A 20,938-nucleotide genomic window follows, 5' to 3' on the forward strand; every position below is an offset into this window, starting at 1 on the left:
TAAAGAAAAAAAAACTTTTAAACACGCCAAAGCTATTTTAGATAATACTACCAGTCCTAAGCCTACAAAAGGTGCGAAGGGAAGTTTGTGCATAAATAATAATCATGTACACTAGATTTTAAACAGTTTTCCAATTATCCGAACTTTTCATTATCCGAACCATGTTCGGTCCCGAGCAGTTCGGATAATTGGCGCTCTACTGTAATTACAAATTAATTTTTAAAAAAACATGAAAACTTGACTAGCATTTCTACTATATAATGAGAATATCCACTTGATGAATTTGAAAATTTACAAGGAATCTAATAAGACAGATTTTTAGTTTTTGTAACCTTATGTTTCTCGCAATGTTTATTATTGGAAATATAAGATTGTGAGATATTAAAAATTATTGTTGTATAACAATAAAATTTTTGTATTGTTGAAAGAATCTAAGAACACAGATTTTTATTTTTTATGGAATGCTATCTTATGTTTGATGTAATGTTTGTTATTGGAAATATAAAATTGTAAGATATTAAAAAAAAATTCTTGCATAACAATGGAAAATATTTTAACAAATGCATTCTTTTGTATTCAAAGATACTTAATTAATTTCTGTTTACAAAACTATTAACTGTTCCATTTTTAATTTTGTGAAAAACCTCCAAAAACGTATTACTAATTATAATAATCTTAATTTTTTTAACCTTCCAAGAGACTTGTGGACAAAATTGTACCAGGCTATGTCACACTTTAATTTTCTATTGAATAGCATGACAAATGCCAGTGTATGGGTTCATTAAAACCCCTACCTTAAAAGTGGAAAAAAAGCTGGAAGTAACATTCAAAGGATTTTTCAGATACACACACAAAAGATGAAATTTAAAATGGCAGTATAATAAATAAATGATTTTAATGGAAATATAACTAAGTGTAAGTAATCAAGAAGAGTATAATTTGCATGAAAAGTATTGCACAAAGAATCTAAGGTACTAATATCTTAATTTATATTTACTGGAACTATTATTAACCTGTGTTTTAAATTTAGTAGCTGCATTTTATATTTTGTGCTGATAAATATATTTTTTATTGCTGTATTTTGCTTTATTAAAAATGCTATGCTTTGGCTTTTAAATTTTAAAGCTTCAAATTACTTTTTCATTATCTTAGGTTAGGGCATTTTTAAGTCCACCTATAGAAGGAGTTGTGTTGCAGACTTATGGTGCTGGAAATGGTCCCTCACAAAGGAAGGACCTTTTTGATGAACTAAAACGGGCTCATAGAAGAGGTGTGATTATTGTTAATTGTACTCAATGTTCATTAGGTCAAGTGGATCCATCATATGAAACTGGAAGTGTGTGTATTGTTATGTTTTAATGAAAGAGTTCTCTTTTTGCCTCTTACTGCTTTTGTTATTTCTTAAAAATTTGCTATTCAGATATGATTTAAATTTCATTACTATGTTTGAGCTTGCTTATCTTTTTTTTTCTCTTTTGTGATTTTTAACTAGCTGTGCTTAACTAGCTTTCCTACTCTTTGTCTTGACAAAATCAATATTCTGTTATTATTGAAACTATTTTTAGACTTTCCATCTTTTAAAGAAAATGAATAAAACAGTGGCTGGTTAATCTAAAGATAAGTGCATGATTAAAAACCCTTAAATGTTTTTAATTAATAAACTCTACATGATTAAAGCAAATGATTAGGAAAGAATTTATTTTTCTTCATAAACTTAATATTTGTAAACTTTTTAATAAAGAAAATATAAGTTTAAAAAAATTACTTACACATGGAATTGCAAGTTTTCTTCTAAGTATTTGGGATGCAAAATGTTAATAACTTCAACTGAAAAAAAAAACTTAATTTGTATACTTCACCATTTCTTGTCGACATGTTTTGTAATTTCTAATAACTAAAACTTTTTATAATTTTCTTTTCCTGCATGTGTAGAATATATTCAGAAATTAAAAAGAACTCTTGTATTTTTGAAAGTTATTATGTAATTTAGCCCTAATTAATCAGTGTTATTCTGACAAAAAGCATTAAATTTATCAACTATGAATTGAAAACATATAAATAGTTTATTTTTGTTTTTTGAACTTTTTATGTGTTTTAATAGAAAAGGGAATTGCTTTGTGATTTTTAGATGTATCAATAATTTGTTACCCTTATTTTTACAGTTGTACCCATATTTTACTATTATTTAGATAGTCAAAAAATTAATAAGATTAAATACGCTTTTAGTTGTGTTTTTATGGAATCTTTAGCATTAAAAATGATTTCATTATTTCTATAAAATCAATGTTATTGTACTCTTAGCATTTTTTGCTGAAAATCATAGAAAAGTAACACCAATGCATTATTTTTAGCTCATTGACTTTCTGAATTCAGATTCTCAGTAAGTTATGTTATGAATGCCTATGGGAACATCTTAAATTCCAAATTAATTGGGTCGAAATTATTTTCGAATAAATCAGACTTTTCTTTATTTTTTAAGGCTGTCAGTTATTCTTATTATAAGTTTTTTTTTTTAGTTTTTATAAGTCATGGCTTTTTTTGACAATTTTTAAGTTTTAGTAATAAGTTTGAATTACTTTTAATTAATACAAACTGTAATAAACTATGCATTAAGAGAAAGCTATGCACTAGAGAAAAAGTTTTTTTCTGTAATAAATGCTTTTTAATCCTTATTAGCAAAACCTATGTATTCTGAAATATCTTTAAATTTATTCATTTTTAGCTGAAAATTGAAAACCCAGAACACTTTTACTTTCATTACATTTTATGTTCTTTAAATTCTCATGAATCTCTGGATAGTTTTCTCAATTGTATTTCAAACTTTAACATTTATTAAACATCAGAATGTATTTTTGAAAATGTGTTTAAACTTAAGTACATGTCAAAGGCTCAAATAAAAAAATATTTTGTAACTCAATTCCACACATTTCACCACTTTTTTTAATGTCTTTTGAAATCATAAAAAATTAGTTTATAAAAATGTTGCATTAAGCGAAAAATTAATGATTAATAGTTGATATTTCAGTATAGGATATATAAGTGATCAAGACCTGAAAATATTATATAGATTTCTCAACTACTCTTAATTTTTAAATTGGTGAAAATTGGATATTTTCAAACTTTTATGTGTATTTGTGGAGCAAAGACTTAAGTATATATGATGCAAATATTTAAAATCGGAAGTTAAATTAATTTATGAAGGGAATTTATGAATTTTTTATTGTTTAACTTCTAAATTTATTTCAATAGCAGTAATGTAACAATTTCCATTTTTGAATTCTTATAGGCTATTTCTTTTTCAAAGGGTAAGTGTTTTGTTTCTGTATAGATCTTGTGCTGGTTTTTATATATACGATCCATTAGACATTGAGGTTTATGGTTTATTTTGTTTCCCAAAATTCTTCTTTATAATATTTAATTATCTTCTTTTTTGCATTGAACAAAGAATTTGATGATTTTTTATTCAATGCAAGAGGCAATATATCTTAATTCCTTATTCGTTTGAAGTAAAACTTAATAAATGATTTCATTGGAGATGCACCAAGTCCTAAAATTTTGCCGAGTCTGGGTATCTAGTACTCAGTGAAAATTAAATCTTTTTTATCCAGCTGGTTCCAAGTATTATACCAACTTTGCAAAACAGTGTAAAAATTGTATGATTTTCTTCCTAACAAATGTTTGACAAGATATAGTTTTAAGGAATTTTTATTACAAGCCTAAAACAGATAAGTTTTTTTATATTTAGATATATTTTAAATTATGTTTAAAAGAATTGTTTCTAAAAAATTATGGGAATAATAGTTGGATGTAAAATGATTTACACAAAACTTTGCTATAGAGATATTTGCTAGTAGTGGACTTTATTATTTACAAATTTTTTACCTGTTTTATTTAGTTTCAATACCATATATTATTATAGCTTCTGTTAAATGTAGGGTATTTTAACAATGTAGCATATTTCAAAAGTTTTTTTAAAATTTTATTTATTAGGATTTTATAAACTTAAAATAAGTTTTTATGTAATATCCTGTTTTTAATTTTATATTTGTTTAGCTACATTACTTTAGTAAAAATAGCTCACAACATTAGATTTTTGAAATAGCATTTCCTCCTAAGTGGATATCGTGTCCATGAAACCAAAATAAACTTTTGGCACCAAATTAAACTATTCCACTTTTGCATTGATTTAAATCAAAAATATATCATGCCCAAACCAGTAATTTCATGTTAAGATTATTAAGAAACTGGTGGAATATATATATAGGTTTAAAAAATCTATTATGTATGTAAACAATATTGTGGTTATTCTAAATCTGAATATAGCTGGGGTGTCTATCTTAAATGAGTATTACCTGACAGTAGATATAATATAAAATTTGCCGGTTACGGATACCAGGTACTGGAATTCATTTTCTGGCTCCAGGTAAAGTCAGAATACCAAGATATTGCCAGGTACCCCATACATCCTTAATAATTATATTTAATTTTTTCAATATAAATATGTGTATAGATCTTACATGAGAAAATATGTGTATAAATCTTTTAAAATAAAGTTAGTTCATATTTTAAAATATTGGTAGCTAATTACACAACATAAAAGAAATGAACATGTATATAAAATTTAATAATCTGCTTAAAGCATGATATAGTGTTAATAAATTCTTAATATTAAAATATATTTAGTCAATGGTTGTTGAGAACTGTCTCTTTTTCTAAATTTAGTTAAAATAATTTGTTTTCTGAATAAATTAAAGCAATTATCAATCATATGCAGCAATCTAAAACAATTTTTTTAAATATGCATTTTAGTTTCTTACTTTTTACTAGAAAGATTTTATTTTTAAGTTTGCAAGTTGAGTATGTACTTACAATTTAAAATCTAAAAACCTAACATTAAGTTTTTAGCCTATCAATGCTAGTTTTACATTGAGAGAAAAAATATCCTGAATAACTTTTGTAATTATCAGATTTTTGTACACTAATCGACAAGTTTAATGCTTTAACGGGTTGACTTTAAATATATTATTTAATTAGTGTTAACTATTAAGTTCTGTAATTAGGCATAAAAAATATTTTTTTTCTCAATAAGCTTACTTTTTTTCAATGGATTTAATTTTATAACCAACAAAATATGGGGAGCAGCCACAATTGTAATATGGAAAAAATGGTCCTAATAGTTTAATCAGGAGAGCGGTTGAATGTTAGGGCCCCTTAATGTTAATTTTGCATTTTGGATATTTTGCCTGGTCTCCAGAACTTTTAAGCTATTCAAAAACATTTTACCCACCATTATAAAATTTGTTTCCATGGATAATTTCTTGTAAAATAGAGAGTTTAATAATTAATAATTATTTCATTTAATAATGGTTGAAAATATTTTGAGTTGTAAGGTTTGCAAATTTTCACACCATAAAGACACATTATACCTGATAAGATAATTTACTATTCATTTTTTTTTACTATTATTAGGGAAAATAACAATAAATAATCATTAAAAATTATTTTTACGAAAGTTTGTTTTTGGATTTGGAATTTTATATTTGTGTGCAAAAAGTGATCAATTCACTGTAAAAGTTCCACAGGTATGGTGAAATGTCAAAAGCGTGAAACTAGTAGTAAAAGCCAGAAACTTTTGTCCATCTTCTTCTTCAGCACGACAGCCCCTTACAGGCCTTGGCTACCTCAACCGCGCGTAGCCTCCAACGCCTCCTATCCATGGCGACTTTTTTCCAGTTGCTAATCTTTATTACCTTGAGATCTTTAGTAGTGTCATCCAGCCATCTAGTTGGAGGTCTTCCTCTGGCCCGAGATCCAGAAGGACTTTTAAAGGTGGCGATTCGTACTGCATTGTTTTCTGGACCTCTCCAGATATGGCCAAGCCATCTTAATCAATTCCTTCGGATGACCTGCCCTATTTGTGGCTGTACATAGAGTCTATATAATTCAAAGTTGTATCTGATTTGCCAACAGTCTCTTTCCTATACTGGGCCAAAAATATTTCTAAGGATTTTCCTTTCTAAAAAACCAAGAGTACGCTGAGTGTCTGCGTTTAGTGTCCATGTTTCACTTGCATAGAGCAATACAGATAGAGTAAGAGTCTTATAAATTTTAATTTTGGTTTTTCGACTGATTAGGCTTGATCTTAATTGCTTTCTTAGTCCAAAGAAACACTTGTTTGCCATTTTACACTTATGTCAACTCTGCCAAATTTTACTGATTGTGGCGTAACCAAAAATTCAAATCTAGTGAGAAATAGAAATGCAGTGAAACCTCATGTTACAGTCACTCCTACAAAATGGATTACTTTAAATTCTTACAAAAAAAATGCAATGTTAATTGTTTGCCTCATCCACCACTAAAAATATTGTTAAGTTATTTCACTACTAAAGAATCGATCATTCTCCTCTCGCCTTCCTTTATCTTTGCAAAGAAAGAAGAGAAAATGATACTGCTCATGTGAACAGCAGTATTTTTTGATCTTTTCATCTTGTCAGTACTGATTATGAGACCTTACTAGCTGAAATGATGCCTTAAATGCTCTCAATCCCTCTTCCCCACTGAGAATTCCTTTCTACTTCTAATCAATTTGGAGACTGTTTAACACAGCTGGGTAAAAGAAGAAAGAGAGCAAAAATCCAGTCATTGAAGTGTTCATATACATGAAACATTTATTCAGACATTTGACTAATGATCCATTGTGAACATAACTTGGGGTCCTACCTTACAGTTATGCATTGCTGCTTTATTTTATCTGTGCATCCTGGGAGGTTTACCTTCAAGGAGATATTGTCCCATTTCCAATGAAGTGATGGGGAGTGTAAACCTATTAATTAAACTGATTGAGCAAGTGACATAGGACTAAAAGCTCCTATTTGGTATCATATGACTTAAATTGTTAGTCTGTGTAAATAAGAAAAAAAAAAATTTCTCTGTAGCTACATCTAGAATTATGTATATATGTCCAACTTTTTCATATATTCTTTTTGTATTGAAAAAAGTATTTTTTAAACTTTAAATAAATATCATTGTGAATAGTTATTATAGATTCTTTCTATATCATTGCAATTATTCTTAAAATAGTTTACGACATTAAACTTCTTTATTAGTGTACTCTTCCCATAAACTCTCGTAAGCATACAATTTTACGGCCTGTGTTCATTTAACCAAGTTTTCACTGTATATGTTTCTTTAGAAAAAGTGTGTATTTGTGTCTGATTTTGTAACTTAATTAATAGTTAGCCATAATTAATTTCAGAATATTGAGGAAGTATATTGGTATTTAGTTTGTTAAAATTCAATCATTTGGACAAAAATCATTAGGAATTATAATATTTTTGGTTTTTTGTGCAATTTTATTGTTTACAATAAGCTACAAAATATTTTAATACATGGGTAATTTATAATAGTTTGTACTGATTATATACCTTCATACCTAGGCATTTGTTGACGTAGGAGTCGTTCCAGGGTCCGATATGACTCCAGAAGCAGCATTGACAAAACTTAGTTATGTTTTGAGTAAAAAAGAGTGGTCAATTCAAACTAAGCGTAATGTAAGTGCACTTTACTTATAAAAAAATTTTTAAACAATTATATGTATTATTCAACACATAATCTGTTTTTAAAAATTAATTTATTTATAGACATAATACTTGATAAACCTATTTTATAATTAAATTCCTACTTGATAATGTAAAATTAAGATGTCTAGAACTTAATTTAAGAACTGAGTAGAGAAGGATGGTTTTTATTGACATATCTAAAAAAAAAATTTTCTCACAGGAAGATCCATCATATTTAAGTTTTATTCAACTATACAACACTTATTTGTTTTGCCGAGTCTTTAAATTTAGATGTCAGTGAATGAAGGTTCAAAATGCATGATTGCAGGGATGCTACGCCTGCGCCATTTGCGACAAACTGAGACAAAACGGCATAACTGCGCCATTTTGCGACATTCAGCTCAGTTTCTGCCAAAGCTGCGCCTTTCTGAGACAAAACGTCCAAAATTTGGCAAACCTGAATTCAGTTTCAAATATTAATCCGCATTGCCGTGAGTCATTGGAGATCATTTTGCCGTTCACGTCTCCACGGGATGAAAGACTTCCACGAAAAAGCGGAAATCCGCTTTTTTCTCCCAATTTTTAAAATTTTCGACCATGTTCCAAAAACTAAAATTTTTAGGGAGTCCAATTAGAGAAACCCAAGCCGCCGGAACGATAGTCCCGCGACTTCCGCTATAGAGTGGAAAGGAGTCTAAGTGTTTCGTTTCGACCACCGATATTTGATTTTTTTTTTCGTTTGGCTGATTTTCGGAATTTTAAATATTAGGAACTGCGCAGGAATATGCTAAAATCGCGATTTTTAATCAGACGATTTTAATATCAATCATCGATTTTCGTATTTAACTGATTTAAAACTTATGTGTTGCGATTTTTTTTACGCTGTTTAAAAATCGTGCTAGCAATTCCTATTCACTCAATTTAAAAATTCAATATCGCGATCTGTATTCTCGCGAGTTTAAAATCCAACGTCGCGATTCGTATTCACGCATTTTTATATCCAATATTGCGATTCGTTATCACGAGTTGTAATATCAGATCTCGTTTTTCGTATTTGTACGCTATTTAAAAATTACTCATTGCGATTCGTATTCACGTGATCTAAAAATTATTCATCGTGATTCTTATTTACGCGATTTAAAAATTCAATATCGCTATTTGTATTTTCGCGTTCTTAAAATCCAACAGCGCTATTCTTATTCACGTGATTTTAAAATTCAAAATCGTGATTCATATTCACGCGATTTTAAAATCCAAAATCGTGATTCATATTCACGCGATTTTAAAATCCAATATCGTAATTTGTATTTTCGTGTTTTTGAAATCCAACAGCGTGATTCATATTCACATGATTTTCTAATCCAAAATCGCGATTCATATTCACGCGATTTTAAAATCCAACCGCACGATTCATATTCACGTGATTTTAAAATCCGATATCGTGATTCATATTCACTTGATTTTAAAATCAAAAATCTCGATTCATGTTCACTCGATTTTAAAATCCAATATCGTGATTCATATTCACGCTATTTTGAAATCCCAAATCGCGATTCATATTCACGCTATTTTAAAATCCAATATCGCGATTCATATTCACGCGATTTTAAAACCCCAAATCGCAATTCATATTGACGCAATTTTAAAATCCATTATCACGATTCTAGAAAGAAGTAGAATTAAGTTTTTTCTTGAATTAGTTACTGTAAAGATGTGATATATTTTTCTACAGTTGTTGCATTTAAACAATTACTAAGTGCATTCATAATCACATTTTATGATTGTATATTTAACTATATAAATTAAAAGAACATAGTCAACTAACTGATCTTGTGAATGCAAGAAAGTACAATCTACTAGTCAATGCCGATTAAGTAAAAAGTTTACTTTTATACTTAATAAGGGATGCAAGTCATTTTAGAAAGAAAATTATATTTATATGTGTCTTTTTAAATTGTTTATAATAGTTTTTATATAATTCTGTTCGGCATTTTTTATATATTTCTGCTGGTCCTCGTTAAACTGTGCTACCGTAAAGTGCTCGACTTCGCGCGCAGGTCGTCGGGCTACCGAAGCGGGGGTGCCATCCCTTCCGTAGAGGATCAAAATTGTGATGGCATGTCTTCGGATCATCCTCCGGGATGTTTCCCAGACCGTCGCCAATAGCCCATTGTGCAGCTCTAGTGCGACGTAAAGTAACAACAACAATATATTTCTGTTTTGATATAAAAATGTATATATGCTAATTTTTGGCTATTGAGTGCTCCCTAAAATTTTCTTGAAAAATTCCTACCTAAAATATTTCACTGCACCTCCTGAATTCTATCAAAGAGTGTTTTTTTTTTTTTTGTGTTATTTGCATTTTCTTAAACTCTCATTATTTAATTACTGAATTTCTCTTTTAATTATTGAAATCTGTAGACCTTCCATTGTAACTGAATAGTTATATATTTTGAGATGAAATTTGAGTTTAAAATAAAATGGGTATTTTCCCTTTTGAATTACTGAAACTAAATAGATATTTCTTTTTAGAAAGTTAACACCATTATATTTTAAAAAATAAGAAAGTTAAAATTTACTTTCTAAAATTTTGGAACAGATACTATTCATTGGCATAAATGATAAATGCAATATATATGAAAACAACAGAGTCCATAAAACAATTTTGTGGACTCTTATAATCAATCATATGCAGGTTTTTTAAAATCCTAGCAATAGTGAATGTATGTATAATTGTAGTACTCCTAGTATGCTATTAATGGTTTTATGGATCCTGAAAATTATCTTTATATTGTTATCCTGATTAATAATCATTTTAGCTGAGATAAACTGAGTGAAAAAAATAATTTTAGCTGAGACAAACTGAGCCAAAAAGAGATTTTAACTACGACGAAATGCAATTTCTGGTGAGACAATTTGATATTTTGCGAGTAGCATCCCTGTGATTGAATATCAATCTATTCAAACTTTTTTTTATAGATTTATAGTTTATTCATAGTTAGAAGCTTATGGACAAGAAATTAAAAAAAAAACATAGTCTTCATTGTTATTGTCAAAATATAAACTTTAAAGCTAATTTACCTAAAATTATTAAAATGTCACTTAGAACCCATACCCTCAATTATTTCATTATATGAAGCTATTTTCATAAAAATTTAATACATAACCAATTTAAATTATTGTATTTTTTAAAATAGTGATTATGCAAAGATATTGAATTGATACTTTTTCTGCTCTTTTATGTGAAGATGATGAAAACAAACTTGCGTGGTGAACTTACCATTTACAAGGAAATGAAATTTGAAGATTTGGATGTTGTTACTGCTGTGATTAGAACATTACGGTTGTCATCTTCTGAGGTAGCTATTAAATTTATGTATTATTTAATTTTTTAAAGTTGTATTTTACTTTCTCTCAAGTTTATAAGATTACAACAAAAGATTTTAATATTGTGGGAAATTCTGTAACTGAATTATTATATATTCAGGGAACTGTCAGTAAAATGTTTGTGTTAATAATTATTGAAGAAAATTAATTTTAGTTTGGTATGTGATTAGTTATCTGGAATATAATATTAAAAAAAATTACTTTAAAATTAAATACAAAACTCATTTTTCAATAAAAATTTTTAATTTCTTTGAATTATGTTTTTCTTTTAAGTTTGTAAAAAAAAAAAAAGAAAAAAAGAGTCTAACATACAAAAATATTAAACGTTTGAATTTTTGACTTCATTAGATATAATTGCATTTGATTGTAATATTGATTCAAATATTTTTAGCATTAAAAATAAGTTATTTTAAAAAGGAAAAGTTAAAATTATATTTTTAAAATGAAACTTAAATTTTTAGATATATAGTATAGGATTTCATAAAAGAGCTTTAAAAGTTATTCTGATATATTTAGTTCTCATATGACTAAAACATTTTCTTGGTATTTTTATATAATAAAATGCATACCTATATTTATTTCTCAGTAAAAATCAGTTTGCAAACATTGCACACTAAGTTTGTTATAGGGTTTGTCACACCAATTTTTCATTATTACAACAAACAAACACTTAATTTTTTAAAACAAGGCAATTCATAATAAATATCTTAGTTTTTTGTTGAATTGGCTGTTATTACCAAGTAATATTTGTATTAGTGTTTCTTTTTTATAATTAAAATTAGCTTTTGTTTTACTTTATTAAATTATGTCATTTATTATCAATTTCTTGTTTTTTATTGTTTTACCTTTTTTTCTGTTACTTTGTTATTTTTCACAGTTTTTTACAAGCATTCACTGAATGAAATATATTAAAAACTAATCAAATCAAAACTTTATTCCTACCTATGGAAAAAGAAAAGTTTATCATTGAATATTTAAAGTCTTCAAAGTAGTATACTGGGAAAATATTCACTAATTAGGTTTCATTAAAAATATCATTTTTGTCATTTCATCTAAGGTTTAACAGTTGGTTAAACTAAGAAAATAATAGAATGTTTGAAATTTTTATGGAAATTTAATGTATGTAGTTGAAGACACTATATCAAATAGAAAGTGTTGATGACTGGAAAATAACTCCTGCAAATTATTTTTTATCATGCACTTTTTAAATTGTTTAAGAGCTAGTAGAATTTAAAAGTTATAATCATTAAAGGTTGTTTTAGACTTTTTAAGTGCAATCTGAGGAATCTAATTAAGGAATCTTTTTACTGATGTATTTTTTGTATGCTATGAGTTTGCCAATATAATTAAGATTCCAATATATAATTCAGTTTAAATCAAGATTATTCAGTTTTCCTATGTTTTTCACGTTTAAAATACTAGTTTTACCTAACTTTGATTCTTTCGAGATCAGGAAGTACTATATTTTCTAGCTTTTCAATTTAGTAGTGTTATTATGAGTATTCATGTGTGTGTATGTATCATGTATGTGTATGAATATTCATGTGTTCATCATATATTATGAGTCATTTATTATGAGTATAAATTTTAGTAATTAATATTTTAGTTATTAGCTATATTCTTGTTAGTATATTTAAAAAAGTTAAGAAATAAAACATCAACAAAGTGAATCCAGTACCTCGGTAAAGTTATAAGGTTAGGAAAATTTTAACATGTTTGGTAAAGTGTAAGCATATTAAAATCAACAAAGCATAAAATAACAAACTCTACATCTTGAATTACTTTTCATCTAATGAACAGATTTTATGTACCAAGATGTAATTTTGCAATTTAGTGGAAACATTTTAAATATGCTATATTATAAGTGTAAATTACATTTTTAAAATGTCAAAATGATTTTATGCGATAAATTGGGACACTAAAATAAATTTTTCTGATTAAACATACTTTTTTTTGGCAAATACAGATTCTTTCTTTTTTTGACAAATACAAATTTTTACTTTTGTAGTACATATAAATCATTTAATAGAAAACTTAGCTAGTGAATTATCTATAGCTAAATTATTAATATGATTAAATGCCATTAAAAGTAAATGTTGATTACTTTATTGGTATGCAATTAAGTTATATAAGTTTGATATTCTTGTCTAAGCTTATTTTAAGAAGTATATTTATTCAGTTTATTTCCTTATACTACTTTTCATTTATTAGAAATAATAGATAATTTAATGTATTGTCACTTATCCTTTCATTTATGATATTTCTCTATATAAGTAACTTTGTCCTATTATAATTTTTAATGTAATATTTAAATATTATACTTAGTAATTTTGTTTTTGATGCTTAGGCTTTGTTAAGAAATATATTCATAATATGATAAACATTTTCAGTGCAATGTATTTCCTCCTTCTACTTTTGATTTGAAAAATTGATATTTAAAATTTATTCCATATTTGATCATGATTATTAAACTTTTCTCGGACATATTTCACATAATATATGACTAGGAACATACTTTTTCACTATAACCTTCTCTTTATAACTGTTTTGTTAAATACCATACATTTTAAAAAATATATGCAGTGCTAAAATTTTTTTTAAATTTTTTTTGCTTCTGATGTTTATTTTGCAGTTGCATTTGCTTTTAGATTGCCTATATTCTGTTGTAAAATTATTTAATAGGAAGTTGATGCTTTAAGAGATGCGCTTTCTCCTGCTATCTTATGTAGCATAGTGTCTGATGGTAATCTTGAGAAGTTAGAAATTATGAGACAGTTTGTAAGTAGATTTTATTCTGTTTTTTTTTTTTTTTTTTTTTTTTTTTTTTTTTTTTTTTTTTTTGAAGTTATAAAGGTCAGGTGTTTAATTTGGTCATAAATACATAGATATAGTGGTCTTGATTTTTAACATAATTGAAAATGATTATAAATTTTTCTTTTCTTTTTGCGTCTCATACTTATAGAACACATTAAGGTACATTTTAAGAGATTTTTCTTAAACGAATAATTATTTTACACCATCCTCTTTTCCACATTTTTTGATCAATTATTTTTAACTGAAGTGAGGTAAAATGGTGTGATGCCATTATAGACATTTAATGCTTTTTAGTTTTTAAAATTTCTTAAATTTCATAAATTAAAATTTTTTAATCATTCTTAATCTAATTTTAATTAAATTAAACCAATTATTTAGTTTTTATTACATTTTATAAAAAGCAAATATAAATATTTTACTATCTTCTTAACAATCAATATAACGGCTAACTTTTTAATTCAATATAAATGTATAATTCATTAATTCACCGTCTCAACTAAATCGAACATCAAAATCTTAACTCTTTATTCCTTAAGCTGCTTAATTTCTCTAACCACAAAAATGCTTCAGTTACTAGGTTAAAGTAATTTCTCACGGTATTTTTGGTGTTTAAACTGTGGCCAAATTATTTAAATATTAACATGAGATATTGTGTGATTGACTGAATTGGCTTTTCTTTTGGCAGTGTTTTTTTTTGTTTTGGTAATGGATCATTCCTGTATTACGAAGCATTGATTAAATGCTCACTTTTAATTTGACTTTTGACTAGATAGGGCATTTTATCACCCAGGGCCTGTCCTTATTGATATTATGTAAAACTTATTATTTCACTTCAAAAGTTACTTGGATAAAATATTTTTTTAATTTTGTATCCTGAACTCTACAATTACTACTGAATAAAAGTTTTATTATGATTATGATCCTGTTTTCATCTTCCTCAATTAGTCATCTACGCCTCCTATCGCACCATGTTATCCATTATTCCTTATTTTTCATTGGTCATACTTGGAAAATAGATGTTTAATGTTTATTTTTTGTTGACAAATTTTTTTATCAATTAAAATATGCAACACAGTTTTTTATGAAGGACTACTTAGTAAATTTGAGAGAAAAAATAAGGAAACTAACAATGCATCTTTTAAGCATTAAATATCTGTTTCTAAGTGTGTCTGTTTTTAAATTTTAAATTATCCATCTTTTAAGCACATATTTCACTATTAATTAATATTTTCTTTAAGAGATAAGTTCAAAGTGACTTTAAATTGTATATAACCAAACAAAATATAGTCTGCTGAAGGATTCGATATGTTTCAGAAATAAAAAGTAAGATAATTTCTCCCCCCTTATAATTTTTAGTCTTTGGGAAATGGTAAATTTTTCCCTGCTTGTGCCAGAATTAATCTTGATTTCTACTGTTATAATTAAATACCAATTTTAAATTTGGTTGAGAAACACACTTTTTGTTGAAATTGAAGGCTGTTTGTCGAATGTGAATATAAAAATTATTACATTAGAAAAAGAATCTCAAAATGGTATTTAAAATTATTATTTCACTTCTACATAATTTTACTTTTTTTCTCCTTTGCTTATGAATATATATCTTTCGGCTAAAATAATTATTCAATAGCTGTATGTGCCAAGAGAAACAGTTGGACAGCATTTTGCCATCTTATTTAAACTATTATTAAATATTATTTATATTAAATGAAGGCTAATTTTATATTTAAGTATTTTTTTGAGTATATAAAATTACTGAAATGAAATTATCTTCATTATCATTGTGTTGAAAAATTGCCAGAGCAAAATATAGACGAGAAGTTTTTGAGATATTACTATATAAAATTCATGCACAAATAATCAAGAACGTTATTTTTCTTACTAACATGCTACTATTTTTTTTTAACTAAAATTAATTCTAGGATATTTAAAGCTAGGAACAAAAAACTGTCATCAATTCCAGTTGGATAAGGACATTGGAAAAGTATATCAAAACTTTCATTCATTACTTCTTTTAAAAGTTTCCACTGATATTAATATTTTCATTTGTTAGTATCATCTGATATTGGCACTTTCTTTTAACTGTATTGAAAAAAGTCTAATTATTATTTTCTGCAGTTCTGCACAATTATTTCAAAAGTGGAGTAATTGGTGGAAGAAATTATAGCCAAAAAGCACTGTAAAGTACATTCTATTATAATTATAATCAATAAATCAGCATATGAGGGTTCCAAAAATAAAGGAAATAATTTGAATCAGTTAATAATATTGTGGGAGGGATGAAAAAGTATTAAATACGTTATCAGAGGAAAACATCTACATTCATCTTTCTTAGACCATTTACTTATTTGCTCAATGAAATTTATACTCAAGTGCTTTGTATGAAAAAGAAAGACTTCGGGAAGTAAAATCTATCCATACTACAATATGTAGTTTTTTCTCCAAACTGTTGAAACTATTAATTTATAGTTTTTTAAATTGATTATTACGATGAATCAACTTTGACATTTTTGTACCTTCTGCATGTATGCTTATTTGCTTCTTTTAAATTTAAGATTCAATTCTAGGGAGCATACCTTTCTGCATGTGATTATGATTACAGAACTCCATTGCATATTGCTTGTGCTGATGGCAATATAAGCATTGTAGAATACTTACTAAAGCATGGAGCTAGTGTTCATATGCGGGATCGAGAACACAGAACTCCCTTAATGAATGCAGTTGAAAATGATCATCACGAAGTTATTGAATTAGTTATTAAAGCTGGTGGCTACCTAAATTTACCTTCTACCACAGTAGGAGAAATGTTATGTCGGTAAGAATTTTTTAATTTAAAATGAGTGTAAGTAAAAAAATGCCCATTAAACATAATATTTTCTTTTAGTGCAGCCAAAGAAAATAATTTACGCCGACTTGAATCACTTCGGCTTGCTGGGGCAGATTTAAATGAACTAGACTTCACAAAAAGGTCTGCTCTTCACTATGTGAGTATTAAAAAATACTTTACAACTTTCTGTTTCTTTCTTCTTTTTTTTTCTATTTTAACCTTGAAAATTTCTCTAATCTAGGCTACTGAAATGAATTTTGAAGAAGCAGTTTCATTTTTGCTACAATACTCTGTTGATGTTTCTGTTCAAGATTTATATGGTAATACATGTGTTGATGTTGCAAAAATACTGAAACATAATAAGATTCTAGATATATTTGAGAAGCATGTTAATATTTGATCTGCCTCTTAATGACTATAGTTTTGTCTCTAGTCAGAAAATGCTAAAAGCGTCTTTCATTTACCAGTTTTGAATTATTACTAAATAGCATATGCTATGCCAGTTTTGTAGAAAATATGACAGGCTTAATTGCCATTCACACTGCATGCAAAAAATTCGTATATTCGAAGTGGGAGATGCAAACGAAAACCTGATTAATGAAATAAGTTTACTCAGGAAAAACTCACCAATCAGGTTTTTGTTCGCATCTCCAAATTTGCATAGGCGATTTTTAACATGGTGTGTGAATGCTCCCTTACACCCCTTTGCTGTGAGGGAAATCAGCATATTATATTACTCTATAGAGACAATCTGTACCAAAGATTTATTTTGAAAACTTGTTTTTGTTTGCTTATTTTGTTGAAATTTGTCTATTATATGTCTTTTAACTCCAGTTGTTAGTGTTACACTTTTTTAATTAGTTTATTTTTATGCATTTTTGATTGAGTATTTTTAAACTCTAGTAATTTACCTTGAGAATCTGAGGGTCAATCAAAATGATTTATAAACTAGCCAATCAGGTTTTTGTTCGCATCTCCATATTTGCATATGCTTCCTTACACCCCTTTGCTATGAGTGAAATCGGCATATTATATTCTTTATAGGGACAATCTGAACCAAAGATTTATTTTGAAAACTTGTTTTTGTTTGCTTATTTTGTTGAAATTTGTCTATTATATGTCTTTTAACCTCAGTTATTAGTGTTACATTTTTTTAATTAGTTTATTTTTATGCGTTTTTGCTTGAGTATTTTTAGACTAAAGAAATTTACCTTTAGAATCTGAGGATCAATCTAAATGATTTATAAAAAAGTTTTTGCTTTCAATGCATTTGCTATATTTTATTATATCTCATCTTTTTCTCCCTATTCTAAGCATCATGATTCCCCCCCCCCCCAAAAAAAAAAAATATATTGAACACATGAGTAGCTACAATAGTACTTCCTGTTAAGGACAATTCCAAAAAGAGACACCCTCTATTGAAGGAACAAAATACTCTTTATTAATTTATATCTCCCTTTTGATGACTGGTGCTTCTGAAGAAAGAAAAACAATACATTAGAAAAAAAGCATGACATGGTGCAATTAAGAGGAATATCTCATTCAAAGAATTGTGAGTATGCATAACCACCCAGGAACTGCCTTTGTGGGTTATAGGGATCAATTAGTAAAAACAGCGGTCAAAATTCAAATGACTAGTCCATCTGATGAAAATGATTGGTTGCTAGTACTAAAGAACATTCCAACGTGCATATTGTGAAAATTTCTAACATTCTTAGTTCTTGCGTGGGCTGTGATGTAGTGTGAAGGTTGTGAAGTGTAGTTTTAGTTCAAGTGATTTTAATACAGAAGTTTGAAATAAGTAAAAATGAAGTATGTAATATGTTAAAGAATACAGAAGAATTTAAAAAAACATTATTACTTAATCAAAAAAGGAATAAATCGTAATAAACGTGTTCTTTATTAGGAGGTTCTACTGTATTTGCTTGACAATGAAAAAACCTGATTTTCTTTTTTTTAAGCCTATCTTTCATACTGAATTTTTAAGCTCAATCACTTAACAAAAAATAATGTATTTAGAATAAGATATTCATATAAAATTTATAAAAATCTCTATTGAAATTTTAATTTTGAAACTTATAAATTGAACAGAATTAATCAAATAAATCCTTTGTAGTTGTATCCAATTTATATATAAGTTGCACTCTGATCTGAATTAATTTTTGTTGGACAAACATAATATGTAAGATGATGAATGAAAAATAAAACTATTCTTTTTCGAAGACGAAAGCCTTTATTACTCTTAAACACAATTTGAAAAATATTATTTTGAATTTTAAATCTTTCCATAGCATGTCGACTTAAGTAAACAATAATAACATAACTTATGTTCAGTACTGAAAGATAAGTATCGCTCATTACTGTGGTGGCAGAGAGCAGACATATGATTAGAACAGTAAAAAAGCTTTGGTGGTTTAGAGTAGACATGTAAAGTTGAATAGTCACTATTTCTTGGGGGCATATTTTTGTCGTTGATATAAAATTGGTGTTGATGCTAAACTGAAAATTTTAATCTTAACAATTAGTGAAATTTCGGATAAATTAACGGAATAAAAATGTTTGTTAGGTTTTAAAATTATACACCTACACATAAATATTTTGCATATTAAGCAATTACGCACTTCTAGATTTAAATTAATTAAATCAATGCATTTTGTTTTTATCCTCCTTTTTTAATACTTTCATCACCGAAAATAAATGTTTTTTAGCCATACCATTAAAAAACTGCCAAGCAAAATTTAAAAAACTTTTACTTTTCTAATCTTAGTATATAAATATCTAGTTATGTTAATACGTATACAGTTTTTTAATGTCAAAAAGCTTCATATTATTTCTGTGAGATGCAAATGTTAACAGTGACTATAACAGGAAGTAATAACTTACTAGTCTGTTATTTAAAATTTCTTCTAATCTAACTAGTATTTGAACTCTAAAAATTGCAGGAGCACGTTTCCTACTTTCAGTTTTTAAAAAAATATTTACTCTATAAAATCATACGCATTAGAAATTTTTTTTTTATACATAAAAAAAATAATAAAAAATTTGATTAGAAAATTTTTACATTTAATGATTGATCCAGTTTTAATACATTTTTAATTGAGTTAACCAACAATTTCCATTGAAATTTATTTATAAATTGAGCAAATATTTTACTATTTTATTGTAAATATAGTAGTGTTCCGACAATCTAGAAGTTACTTTTGATAGTTCTTGTTCAATTACATAATATTTTACAAACAGCCATGGAACGTTATTGCATTTTCAAAACGTTTCATGTCACAAAAGAAATTGAGATTTAGCTGTGGATTTAAATTTTTTAAAAGTCCAATCAATAATAACAGATCTTAGTGTAACATAAAAAAAATTACCAAACGTAATTATTATCATTAAACATACCTCTTTCTTGTTAAATTCTGACATGAATAGCTACTATATTTATTTGCATGTAAAATCTGCATAATCATGAATTGTATGATTAATAAATCTGCTTGATATTTTAAGTGATCTAAATTGATAACAGTTCCGTTGATTTAGAATTCCTGTTACCCTTCTCTTATGAGAAAAAAACATAATATATACTTGAGGCTTTAGTGTCACTATCCTCTCCACTTTTTCAAGTGTACTTAGTTGTTTTATACATTAGAGCCACTGAAAAACCTGCACGTTCTGACAATTACCTCAACAGAACAAACTAGCATTGTTAATTATTCTATATGAAACATTGTATAGAATAGAATGGTGTATGTAAACATAATTTTATAAAGTTTATCCACCTAAAATAACAGCAAGTTACTCAATTGCAAAGCTAAATTTTTTAGTAAATAAATCTTACTTTTCACTATCAGCATTCTAACTTTTAAATTGTTAGTAAACCCATTGAGCATTGATTGAAGGTCAAAACACTGTGCAAAGTTTACAAATTCAACACATTAAGTAAAAAAGGTCCTTGTGTTTAGATATTGAACATTGGAATTTCAATTGAAAGCCAAATAATAATTTTGGGTCGCCTTTGATGGTATTTTTTTTCTAAAATTGGGGTTTCTATAAAGATTAATATTATGATAGCTTATATTTCAAGTATTTAACTAATTTTTTCATATCGTTTGAACTATTGTTTATCTATGCTTCCTAAGAAATACAGATCCTTTCTTTATTTTGCCCTGCTTAACATTGCCACACACTTTTTAGTATGCCAATAGTACTCAGAAACACATTTTGTGTCCAATTTTCTATAACTGCCTTATAAAATTAAGCGTCAGTCATATATTTTAAAGTAAAAATTATTACATTTTGTCACAGCTTTTCAATGGAAACTTATGATGGCTGTAACTGTCATTTGCTCACCATATTTTTT

At 27.0% G+C, this 20,938-nt stretch overlaps 1 protein-coding gene across 3 annotated transcripts in view; it reads left to right on the top strand.

The window, feature by feature from the left end:
• Positions 1 to 18,806, top strand: part of LOC107455457 (L-asparaginase) — a 44,989-nt gene extending 26,183 nt beyond the window's left edge. For 2 of the 3 annotated variants that reach the window (XM_016073033.4, XM_043050159.3), the window contains exons 8-14: positions 1,153 to 1,338; positions 7,437 to 7,550; positions 10,808 to 10,918; positions 13,629 to 13,724; positions 16,325 to 16,572; positions 16,642 to 16,741; positions 16,826 to 18,806. In XM_016073033.4, coding sequence (XP_015928519.1) covers positions 1,153 to 1,338; positions 7,437 to 7,550; positions 10,808 to 10,918; positions 13,629 to 13,724; positions 16,325 to 16,572; positions 16,642 to 16,741; positions 16,826 to 16,984 — 1,014 coding nt within the window. In that variant the 3' untranslated portion in view covers positions 16,985 to 18,806. The remainder of the gene's footprint in view (positions 1 to 1,152; positions 1,339 to 7,436; positions 7,551 to 10,807; positions 10,919 to 13,628; positions 13,725 to 16,324; positions 16,573 to 16,641; positions 16,742 to 16,825) is intronic. The other variant, XR_001585572.4, reaches the window with a different exon arrangement.
• Positions 18,807 to 20,938: the final 2,132 nt, after the last annotated feature.

Source organism: Parasteatoda tepidariorum, chromosome 11 (assembly GCF_982258835.1).
Source record: "Parasteatoda tepidariorum strain Cologne lab strain chromosome 11, Ptep-v5.0, whole genome shotgun sequence".
NCBI classification, from domain to species: domain Eukaryota; kingdom Metazoa; phylum Arthropoda; class Arachnida; order Araneae; family Theridiidae; genus Parasteatoda; species Parasteatoda tepidariorum.